The sequence below is a fragment of the Oryctolagus cuniculus genome, chromosome 14, assembly GCF_964237555.1.
Source record: "Oryctolagus cuniculus chromosome 14, mOryCun1.1, whole genome shotgun sequence".
Classification (NCBI taxonomy): Eukaryota; Metazoa; Chordata; class Mammalia; order Lagomorpha; family Leporidae; genus Oryctolagus; species Oryctolagus cuniculus.
In genome coordinates, this window is record NC_091445.1 from 1,237,609 (window position 1) to 1,249,442 (window position 11,834).

An 11,834-nucleotide genomic window follows, 5' to 3' on the forward strand; every position below is an offset into this window, starting at 1 on the left:
TCTCTCACTGTCCACTCTGCCTGTCAAAAAAAAAAAAAAAATTAAAAACGAGCTGATTCACCTGTTCCCTCTCCAGCACCCGAGCTTAAAGGAGCCGGCGGGCCTGGAAGGGGTGCGAGGTTGCTCAGGCCGCCGCTTGGGGACCGCAGAGCGGGACCCCGACGCCCCGGCGACCCCGGCTCCCAGCCACGACCTGCGGCGCAGCGGTGGCCTAGGCACTGTCCAGGTCCGGAGAGCCCGCTCTCCAGGCTGCCAGCCATTTGCATTCCAATGCAGCCACCTCGCCGCCCAGCCAGGACCGGCACCGCGGGCGACCAGGCGGGGCCGGCGCGGGGCGGGGCCGGCGCGAGAAGGCGGGGTCTCCCGCAGGTGCGGCCCGCGGCTCGGGTTTCGCGGAAACGACTCCGGCCCGGGCAGGCACGCAGTCTCGCACCGCGGCCGTCGGGGCCTGGCTTCCTCCTGCGCGGCGAGGACTCGGGTTCGAGTCTGCGCCCGCAGCGCTGGGGACGATGCGCGTCCGGAGTGCGGCGTGGCTGCTGGGGGGCGCGCTCCTGCTGGCGGCCTCGGCCTCCTGCAGCGGCACAGACCCAGGTGAGAGGCTCGGCCGGGCCAGGGAGGCTCCGGGCACGAGGGGCAGGTGCGTGCGCCCAGGTGCTCGGCCGCCGCCCCTGCCTGCCCGCCCGCCCCGAGCAGACTCTGGATCCCCCGGGCCTGTCTCTTTGCAAACACTGAGTCCTCGGGCGCCCTCCGCGCTCTCGAGGGGCCGCCCCGAGCTGGTCTCGCGGGCCGGGAGCGCGGGGCTGAGCGCGGGCGAAGTCGGGGCCCGACTCCCGGGCGGGCCGGGGCCTCGCGGGAGTGCGGGCGGAGCTTCCTGCCCGGCCCAGGCGAGTTGGAAAGGAGGTGCCTGTCGCTTTCGCCGACCGCTCCGGGAGGCGCCGGTCGGGCCGGGTCGGAGGGCGCGGTTCCTGCCCCCGGGGGGTTTCGAGGGGAACGCCCCCAAGCGCGCGGCCGCGTCGGTTCCTCTGCCTTCTCCGTTCGCCTGCGTCGGATTCTTAGACTCGGGGCAGAGGTTCTGTGCGCAGGGTTTGGTTTTACTTTTCGTGCGTGGGTGTGGATGCGGCAGGTCTGGGACGGTGCGGGCAGCTCCTGCGGGAAGCGCGCCCTGATGGTGCTGTTGACGCAGCGGGAGGCTGGGGCCCGCGGTCCCGGGAGCTTGCGGGGGCCTTGACGTCCTCGGGTTACTTGTTAACCTGAGTCGTTCATCATCGGCCCTGGGCTTTCCCCGTCCGCACATGGCGCTCCTCGGCGGGGCGCTGCGGGGACGAGAAGCCCAGCGGGTCCCAGCGCACGAGGACCCCGGCCGCGCTGTGTCCTGAGCCTAGTCTGGCTCCCGAGGGGCGGCCAGCGGCTCTGCCCGGCCCTGGGGCCGCCATGGGCTCCCGCGCCGGCTCCAGCAGGGGGGCTCCTTACCTAGAGGCCCCCAGGTGACAGGTGAGAAACAGCCGGGCTGAGCCGCTGCTGGCAGGCAGGTGGCCTGGACCCAGCCTGCCTACCGTGCCTGGGCCTGGAGGTGCCCAGAACCCACCCACTCGTTGCCCGTGGAGGGAGGAGGACATGAGCTCTCTGTGAAAGGGCTTTGAGTGGTCACACAGACAGGAGAGGATTTTAACTAAGCGCCTACCTCAGCTGCTGAGTGTGGTGTGTAAGCCGCGAGCTCCCACGGAAGATCTTCCCGCACGGGCGTGAGACAGCAGGTGAGCGGCACGCCTGCACCTGCACGGCACCGTCTGGGACCCCGGGGCGAGTCATGGGGGCAGGCACTGCGGTGTAAATGCACCTGGGTGTTTCGGGGGAGCACGGCCTCCCCAGGCCCCTGTGTCTCAGGGGTCTACCTGACTTGCTTGGGGTTTTATGAGCCACGCCAATGCGCCAGCGCTGAAGAAAACACGGCTCCTCGTGAGAGCCCACTGAAGACATTGACCCAAAGCCAGGGGGGTGGGGTGTCTCAGCCTGTGCTCCCTGGGGAAGGCTCTGAGCAGGGTGGGGGAAGGCAGGGGGAGGAGAGTGCAGTGGGGGAACGCAGGCAGCAGGGCACTTGGGAGGGGCGCACCTGGCTCCCTGGGCAGGGCAGGGCCAGAGGGGTGCACGTGGCCCTCCCCAGCTTCCCCTCTGTCCTGGAGTGGTGTGACTGGGGTCTAACAGAGAGGATGCTGCACTCTGTCCTCCTGGGTGGAACTCCTTAGAGCAGCAGGACTGTGAAGCGTGCAGGGCCCTCGCGTGGTCTCAGCTGTTCTTCAACGATCAGTGTGTAGAAATTGTCCATACCCAGGACTGCGTGTCAAGGTGTTGAGCTAGTCCTCTTCCCAGTCTGTGTTCTTGTACCAACACTGGTTTTGTGCCCTGGGGCTGAAGTGAGTCCCTGGGCCCCAGGGCAAGCGCTCTTCCCTTGCGAGATGCCTCTGAGAGGTGTTGGGGTCATCCCTGCCCTCCGTGCCGTCTTCCTCCCCAGAGGAAGTGGTGTGGACGCGTGGGGTGCACCCTCCTGGATTTGGCTCTGCACATAAGCACAAGCGTGCTTTATGGCACCCACAGAGCTTGTCGTCCCGCCAATGCCTTGTTCCCATCAGCAGTCCGTATGGTGCCCTGTCCCTTCAGCGCAGCAGGGATGGACTCTGGGGGCCGCGGACTGTCCTGGGGAAGTGGCTGATGGAGGTGCCTGCTTCCTGTGTCTGGCGGCGAGGCAGGGATCCTCACGTACTCCCAGAGGGATCGTGAGTCAGCCGTGGAAGTCGTGGGGTGGCTGGGTCTGGGGACTGCAGTTCAAGCAGCAATTGAGGATAAGGTGAAGGAGACGGCCAGCGGGGAGGCACGGCTCATCTCTGGGAAGCATAGGCACCCCCTGGGGGTGTGTGCGGGTCCCGGAGCTGCACCCACCTGAGTCAGAGCTGGCCGTCGTCTTCAGCTTTCCCAGGCGCATTAGCAGGGAGCTGCATAGAAGTGGAGCAGCGGGACTTGAACCCTTGTCCATATGGGAGGCCGGTGTTGCAGGCGGTGGCTTTACCTGCCACGCCACAGTGCGGGCCCCTGGGTTATCTGATTCCGCGAGCGATTTGAAGTTTCCTTGTATGGCTTATTCCTAACCCAAAGCCACGGTCCCTTTGTCTCCTCCTTTTCTCTCTGCTTCGGCATTCTTGTTTAAAATGCGTTTTGAGATCTCTCTGGCTTGCTTCCTGGAGGAGTTGGCCACGTGGAAGTGAGGCACGCGTGCCTCCCTGGCCCCAGCGCCCCGGGATGCCCAGCCCGCTCCCACCCCTGCACCCTGTGCTGCCTTCACAGGGCTCCCGCACCACGTCTCCCAAGGAAGGGCCTCCATGGTCGCCAGCCCTGCCCCCCGCGCCCACCCCGCCTCCCTGCGGGGGTCAGCCTGGGCTGCACACTCCGTGCACCGCACGTGTCCTCCCCAGTAGCTTCCTGAATGTCCCAGGCCAGAGCAGGTTATCAGTACTGCCCGATACCGGCCCAGTGTGTGGGTCTGGCCGCCTGTCTGTGAATAGGAGGGTGTTTGTGGCTGTCCGCTGTCAGGGGGATGCTCCGTATGCCTGTTTCTGCCTGGCCTATTTTCACTGCTTTGGGGTCTGCTGGGAGTGAGGTTGCTCAGCCGGATGCCGCTGTAGCCTTTGAGGGCCTCTGGCCTTCGTCTGTCCTGTCACGCCCCTCCGTGTCCCCACCAGCCCTGTCTCACCCCGCTCCTGTGAGCCTGACACAGGTCTCATGGATAATTTCATCCTAAAACATTTCAGAGTGAACTCACATGAGGCATTTATTTATTTTTTGAAAAGGTTGCTTATTTGAGAGGCTGGGTGACAGATCTTCCATCCCCTGGCTCACTCTCCAAATGCCTGCAACAACCCAGGCTGGGCCAAACCCAAGCCAGGAGCCAGGAATTCCACCCGGATCTGCCACGCGGGTGGCGGGGGCTCAAGCACTTGGGCCATCACCTGCTGCTTTCCAGGCACTGGATTGGAAGCCAAGTAGCTGGGACGCAAATGGCACGCAGGTGGGGGCCACGGCATCCCGAGCGGCTTAATCGGCCGCACCGCAGTGCCCACAGCTGTGGTCTCGCTTAAGCACAACCAGGCACTGTTGCGGTACCTACTGAGAGCAGTTCCTTAACGTGATCAAACACTCGGCATCTAAATGTCTCGTTGTCTCCTAAGTGTTATTTCAGTGCTGTGTCCCTGGCCAATCCACGAGAAGTCAGACATCATCTCATGGGTCCTTTAAGGCTGTGAATCTGAGCTGCCCCCCACCCTTACTTTCCGCTGTGTAGCTCACATGTGAGAAGCTGGGCCCTGGGCTTTGCGTGCCGGGGTGTCAGTGCGTCTGTCACCCACTGTTCCTGTTGATTGGGTGCTGGGGTTCGGGTGCTTGTCTGGATGTCAGGGCCCTGGGGTGATTAGGTCATGGGGTGGAGCCCTCAAGATTGGGGTCAGCGTCCCTTCTGCACGCAGACAAGTCTGTAAGCCGACCCACGGGGCAGGCACAGGCCCTGCAGGCTGCACCCTGACCTCCCCCAGCCCCCAGACTGTGGGAAGTTCCGGATTCTGGGTTCAGCCACTGAGTGGGAGGCATGGCGGCTGCAGGGTCAGTGGCTCTGGATTCAGGTCCTCTTTCTGCCAAGGTCACCTCCCTGCTTCCTCTCACCCTCAGGCACAGCAGCTCCACTTCGGTTTTCTGTGGTCGGGTGGTCGTGGCCAGGTGGTCGTGGACCGTGGCGCACTGGGAGTGCCCTGGATGGAGCAGGCTCGGTGCGGGGGGAATGGCTTCTCCTGTGGGGACTGCGGCTGCTGCAGCTCTGCCACTCGCCCCACACGTCGGGGGTCAGGTGGAGCCCAGAGACCCTGACGGGCTTCAGGTCAAGGCAAGATGTAAACACAGGAGGTCATTTACAGAGAGTGGGTTTTAAAGTGGCAAATTAGAAAGTGTGAATATTCTGTTTGGAGCTGTAAGTTGCGTGGGTCCCTGTGGAGTGCAGCGTGGAGCCCCCGCGAGGCTGTGGAGGCTGGCGTGGTTAGGGTCGTGGGTTTTAGAGACGGGCTGGTGGGGGTGACCTCTGTCCACTGCCTGGCAGTGAGGCTGTATCAGTGGTCCCTGCTGCAAGGCCGCCATGGACTGGGAGGGCTGGAGGCAATGCTGGGCCTTGCTGGGAGGGGACGCTTACGGGACTGAGACAGTTTCATGTTCCAGAGCTCACTGCCGTCACCCTGCCGGGGCGTGGGTTTGCTGTCAGGTGGCCAAGCCCATGGCCTGGCAGGAATGGCCGCTGAGTGCGCCCCTGAGCCTCGCTCAGTCCTTCCGTGGTGCGTCTCCCCGCGTGCATGGTCCAGGGCTCGCAGTCACGTTCAGCGACTCTACAGCTGGAACTGGAGATGCTGCAGTCCGACTCCGACTGTCCAAGGCCTGAGTCTCGGCAGTAAGCAGGGAAAGAGACCTATTCCAGGGGCTGGAGCGTCCAAGGCCGGGCAGCCCCATCTGCTCAGCCTCTGGGGAAGCGCCCTTCTGGGTACATCACAGCCTGGCGATGTGTCCCGGGCAGGAGGTGCCTTGGGGGAGGCCACGTGGCAAGAGGGGAGGTGCTCTGGTGTGACAGCACGCGAGCTGACGTACCCTGTAAGGCCAGCGTGGCTGCTTCCCGAGGGCACCCACCCACCTCTCAGTCCCATCACATTGGGGACCGCGCCTCCAGCAGGCCACGTGCACGCTGTCACAGCCACTCCTGCCGCTCTGCCGGGGCGAGGATCACAGGTGCATGCTAGTTCTTGGAGCACTCGAGAACTAGTTACTCTGGAAAACAAATAAGTGGAGCATGCAGTGAAGTCAGTGTGGTGGTTGGTGTTGGGTAAGAATGGACTAGAATAGTGTGAGAGACATCAGAGTGCACGTGGGTAGTAGAGGCCATCAGGGTGCACCCTGGGAAATAGAGGCCATCAGGGTGCACCCTGGGAAATAGCACCATAGAGTACCCTGGGTAATAGAGGCCATCAGGGTGCACCCTGGGTAATAGAGGCCATCAGGGTGCACCCTGGGAAATAGCACCATAGAGTACCCTGGGTAATAGAGGCCATCAGGGTGCACCCTGGGAAATAGAGGCCATCAGGGTGCACCCTGGGAAATAGCACCATAGAGTACCCTGGGTAATAGAGGCCATCAGGGTGCACCCTGGGAAATAGCATGAGGGTGAACCCTGGGAAATACAGAGCGTCAGGGTGCATCCTGGGTAATAGACCATATCAGGATGCACCCTGGGTAATACGATGGAGGACCTAGTTTTTTTGTGACACATTTTTATGCATAGATGTATTGGGAGTGGACGTGTTTCTTCCTGTAAGTTGTGATCAAGTATTTGAAAGGCACTGTAGTGTGTAGGCATGTTCCTTTTTACTTGAACATGATGGATTCTATCTGAAAACTTACAAATGCAGTTGGAGCAGTAGCGATTGGTTTGTCCCTAGCCCCTAGCGTGTGAGTTTCCTGTAGCAGGGATGGGTTCCCTCCCCCTGCTGGAGGCAAGTCTGAAATCACTCCCTCTGAGGCTCCCGGACAGTCTGCACCTGATGCTTCCGGCTCCTGGCGGCTCTTGGCATTTACTTGGCCTTCCTAGAAATATCCTGGTCTTTCCTGGAATTCCTTGGCCGGACCTTGGCGTCAGTCTGTTCTCACACCACTTTGTCCTATGTCTCCTTTGCTGTCTCCACCTCCCTCTGCGTTTTTCTCAGAGACCCTTGTCCTAGGCTAGGCTCCCCTGGGTGATCTCAGAGCTCCTAGTGACGCCTGCAGAGCCCCTTGCCCGAGCAAGGCCAGGTTCAGTTACGGGAAACGAGACTTGGGCTGCTCTCTGGGGGCCACCTGCCAGACTGCACAAGTGGAAGGTGAGTCATGGATCCCATCACTGTCCAGCGCCCCACCCATGGTGAGCACCCTTGGTCCCCAGGGGATCTGGAGGGAGGGAGGGAGGGGTGCATGGTGGCAGTGGGGAGGGTGGTTGGGGGGTTGAGGGAGATGCAGGAGGGGCTGGCTGTCCTCTCTGGTGGTAGCCGCAGGAAGTCCCCGGGTCTCAGGCGTTAAAGTGAATTCTTGACTCCGCCCCACGCTCTCGCTCCCTCTGCTGGTGGTCTGTGGATGCTTGCTTGGGTAGTGTGCCTGTGGATTCCTTTGTGGTTTTGGGGTTAAGCTCATCCTGCGGGGAGGGAGGGGGAGCTATGCTGGAAGGCAGAGTGACTTGGTCATCAGCATCCCCTCCTGCCCCGTGACCGGGGGCCAAAGGGCTTGTCTGCCTGAGCGCGGAGGAGGGGAATCCCTGCCCCGTGCTGGGCGCAGAGGGGCTGTCCCGTATGCTGGTGGAACTCTGGGACAGGTGTGGCCGTAGGCTGCCCTGGGACAGGGGCTGGGCGGGACGTACTGTCTCACACTCTCGAGGGCTTGGGAGGCAGTTCCCGCTCAGCCTGGATGGATTTCTACCAAGTAGTTGAGAGCCAATGGGTGGGTGCAGTTTGTTAGAAAAAAATATTGAGATAGGACTGGTCTTTTTGTGATTTCCAGAAATCGGTGTTTTGGGGGGCTTCACAAGAACTTCCAGTAAAAAAAACACTTGTCGGTGCCCACGCTGTGGTGCAGCCAGCCGTGCCGCATCCCTTACCGGTGCCGGTCCCAGTCCCGGCTGCTCCACTTCCGATCCAGCTCCCTGCCAGTGGCCTGGGAGAGCAGCAGAAGATGCCCCAAGTGCTTGGGCCTCTGCTGCCCACGTGGGAGACTTGAAAGAAGCTCCTGGCTTTGGCCCGGCCCACCCCTGGCCATTGCAGCCATCTGGGGAGTGAACCAGCAGATGGAAGATATGTCTGTCTGTCTTTCTCTAATTAAATAAATCTAAAATAAATAATCTAAATAAATAAGTTGTAAAAAAAAATCACGTATTATAAAAAGCACCAAGGCAAGAACATCCCAGTCGCGCCATCCCCCAAAGCGAGCCCCTGAGCGGGCGCTGTGTCTAGAGGAGCCAGGAGCCAGGAGCCAGGAGCCAGCGTCTCCGTGGCAATGACCTTGTTTGTCTCTCACAGGGACCAACAAGACCTCTAAGGGGCGGAGTCTGATCGGCAGGAACACCGGCTCCTCGGCCGTCACTGGGAAGGGCGTCCCAGTGCAGCCGGGGCTCTCCGTGGACGAGTTCTCCGAGTCCGTGCTCAGGGGGAAGCTGACCACCGTCTTCCTCCCCGTGGTCTACACGCTGGTGTTCGTGGTCGGCTTGCCGAGCAACGCCATGGCCCTGTGGGTCTTCATTTTCCGCAGCAAGAAGAAGCACGCCGCCGTGATCTACATGGCCAACCTGGCCGTGGCCGACCTCCTGTCGGTGCTCTGGTTCCCTCTGAAGATCGCCTACCACGTGCACGGCAACCACTGGGTGTACGGGGAGGCCCTGTGCAAGGTGCTGGTGGGCTTCTTCTACGGCAACATGTACTGCTCCATCCTCTTCATGACCTGCCTCAGCGTGCAGCGCTACTGGGTCATCGTGAACCCCATGGTGCACCCCGGCAGGGCGGCCAGGCTGGCCCTCGGCGTCTCCCTGGGGATATGGCTGCTCATCCTGCTGGTCACCATCCCCTTGTACGTCGTGCGGCAGACCGTCCACATCCCGGCCCTGAACATCACCACCTGCCACGACGTGCTGCCCAAGGACGTGCTGGTGGGAGACATGTTCAGCTACTTCCTCTCGCTGGCCATCGGGGTCTTCCTCTTCCCGGCCTTCCTCACGGCCTCCGCCTACGTGCTCATGATCAGGACGCTCCGCTCCTCGGCCATGGACGAGAACTCGGGCAAGAAGCGGCGCAGAGCCGTGCGGCTGGTCATCACCGTGCTGGCCATGTACCTCATCTGCTTCACGCCCAGCAACCTTCTGCTGGTGGTGCACTACTTCCTCATCCGCACCCGGGGCCAGAGCCACGTGTACGCCCTCTACCTGGGCGCCCTCTGCCTGTCCACCCTCAACAGCTGCATCGACCCCTTCGTCTACTACTTCGTGTCGCAGGACTTCCGGGACCACGCCAAGAACGCGCTCCTGTGTCGCAGCGTGCGGACCGTGAAGCGGATGCAAGTGTCCCTCAGCTCCCAGAAGGTCTCCTGGAAGTCCAGCTCCTACTCCTCAAGCTCCACCAGCGTCAAAACCTCCTACTGAGCCCCCAGAGCTCAGGCGCAAGCGTCCGCTGACTGCTCAGGTCCCGGCCCCTGCCGCTCAGCACGGCCCAGTGCGTCCCCATCTCCGGTCCCGGCCCCTGCCGCTCAGCACGGCCCAGTGCGTCCCCACGTGCGTGGCGGGGACGTGACGCCAGTGTCCGCCTCAGGGACCATGTGCCCAGACGCTCCCTGACGCTGCGTGGCCAGCTGCAGACTTCTCAGGAAGTCGGAGAAACCAGGTCAGACGCGCGAAGACCACACTCCCGGCCCAGCCGCCATTTCTCTTGTCAGAGGTCAGCTGTGGTCTCCTTGGCCCCGAGGGCCCCCGTGGTGGTCCCCCACCCCGATCGCTGAGCTCACAGGCATGTAAGCCCCGGAGAGGTGCAGGAGCCGCCCGGCGCCAGGGCCCAGGCGGTGTCTGTGAGCTGCGGTGCCGGGTGCTCTCACTGCGCCATCAGCAGTCACCGCGGAGCAGGTGGGAAGCAGTCAGGCGAGCTAAGGCTGGAGCAGCCCCGGATCTGTGTCTGGAAGGCTGTGCCGATCGGAGCCCCCGGAGGTTGGAGAACCCCTCTCCTCCCGGTGCGCTAATGGTTTTTGAAAGCCCAGAACTTTCTGTGTCTCTTTTATGTTCACCCCATAATGAAATCTGTTGCCTTTTTGATACATTGTTTCCTTTTAAGTCCTTTGGGCTTTGTTTATTTCTGGCTATTGGAGGATTTTAAACATTGTATACTCTGCTTCTGTTGGACTTGTAAGTGACTCTGGTCTGAGTTACAGACCGCAACTGGCAGTATCCTTCACCGTTTAGTGTTGTAAAGAGTTGTTGGGATGTTTGTGGTCAGTGTTCACTCGCTGTGGGGGGGGGGGAAGGGTGTCTGGGTTTGCACCCCGTCTGCTTGGAAAATGACACCAGAGACAATGGGCTTGCGGCGCGTTTTGAGGGTGCTTGACTCCAAACCGACTGCACCGCTGTGGTCGTGACAGTTTGAGAATGATTATTTCATTGTGCTACTGATTTATAAAAAAAATGAATTTTTTTACAAATCGTCTCTGTGCTGTTTCCTTTTGTTCTGAGGGAGGCATGGGGCGGGGGAAGGGTTGTTGGTTCTCAGGGCGTGTGGGAGACCTCTGTGTTCAGGGCGGCAGACTGTCAGGTGTGCTGCAGGCCGTCCCTGCTGCCTCGAACGCTGTGTGCAGGCTTTGTGGAGAGAGAGTGGCAGGGAAGGTTCTGGAAGTGGAGTGGCCAGGTCAAAAGTTACGTGGGGATTTTGAGTTTTCACAGTGCTCGCCAAGTCATGTCTCTGCCAGAGTACCGCGTCTGCCCGGGTCTGCCTCCCGGGAGTTGTGAGGGGATGGTGAGGGGATGGTGAGTCGGCTCTGAGCGCAGGTCCCGAGCCGGGCCAGGTTCTGACCCCGCGGCCGTGGGGAAGGTGCTTCCTGGTTTTACTAGGCAGGTTGGCTGTGCCTTCCTCGTGACTTTGCAGGGTGAGTAGTGGTGTGTTTGTGCACCCTAAGCACGTGGCACTGTCGCTATCACGGTTGTCCCACCTCAGCTGTGGTTACAGCTCCGTGGTTCTAGCTCCCCTCCGCAAGTGCGGATGGAAAAGTCCAGAGGCCAGCAGCTCATGTGCTGTGACCTGGGCAGTGTCCTGAGTGGCGTGAGACAGGTTGCACTGCCGTGAGTCATCCTGCCGTCTCTGAGCCCAGTGCCTGGCGGAGGTCTGGTGGGGTCACAGCGCCTGTGCTCAGGGGCCCCTTGTTACCCCAGTCCGTGGTCCACTGTGTGCGTGAGCAGGGACTCCAGCGAGCCCCACTGTGCGCGGTTCAGTTGTGCCAAGGAGAAGCTGGGACGGTGTGGAGAGAGAGAGGCCATCGTTCATATTACTCTTTTTCCTTTGATATTCTTTTCTTTTTCTTTTTCTTTTTTTTTTTTTTTTTATTAGAGAGCGGTAGAGACAGAGAGGTGTTCCATCTGCTGGTTCGCTCCCCAAATGGCTGCAATGGCCGGAGCTGCACCAATCCAAAGCCAGGAGCCCGGAGCCTCCTCTGGATCTCTCACGTGGATGCAGGGGTCCAAGCACCTGGGCCATCCTCTGTACTTTCCCAGGTGCGTTAGCAGGGGGCTGGATTGGAAGTGGAGCGGCCGGGACTCGAACTGGTGCCCACATGGGATGCCAGTGCCGCAGGCTGGGGTTTTATCCCCCTGTGCCACCCGCCCCAGTCCATGTTACTCTTTTATAAAATAGACCCCACTCCCTTGTTCTTGTTTTTCAAGATTGTAAACATATTTATTTGAAAGGCAGTGGGGGGAGGAGAGACAGAAGTCTTCCATCTGCTGATGGACTCCCAGGAACCTGGAGCTCCAGCCAGGTCTCCGGTGTGGGTGGCAGGGACTCAGGCACTTGAGCCATCATCTGCCAGGCCCCAGGTGCATTGGCCAGGAGCCGGGTGAGAAGCAGAGCAGTGAGGATTTGAGCCAGCACAGTGATGGGGATGTGTGCGAACTCAGTGGTGGCTTCACCTGCTGCCCTGGCCCCACGGAACATCATCCTATGGTGTCGTTGCAGCCAGGCTGCCTCCCGGCACACAGGAAGTGCTGGCACAGACAG

At 61.1% G+C, this 11,834-nt stretch overlaps 1 protein-coding gene across 1 annotated transcript; it reads left to right on the top strand.

The window, feature by feature from the left end:
- The first annotated feature begins 380 nt into the window (after positions 1–380).
- F2RL1 (F2R like trypsin receptor 1) lies at positions 381–10,274 on the top strand. The gene is made up of 2 exons (XM_002723017.5): positions 381–591; positions 8,115–10,274. The coding sequence occupies exons 1-2, from the start codon at positions 510–512 to the stop codon at positions 9,224–9,226; spliced, it is 1,194 nt and encodes a 397-aa protein (XP_002723063.3). The 5' UTR covers positions 381–509; the 3' UTR covers positions 9,227–10,274.
- The last annotated feature ends 1,560 nt before the right edge of the window (positions 10,275–11,834 follow it).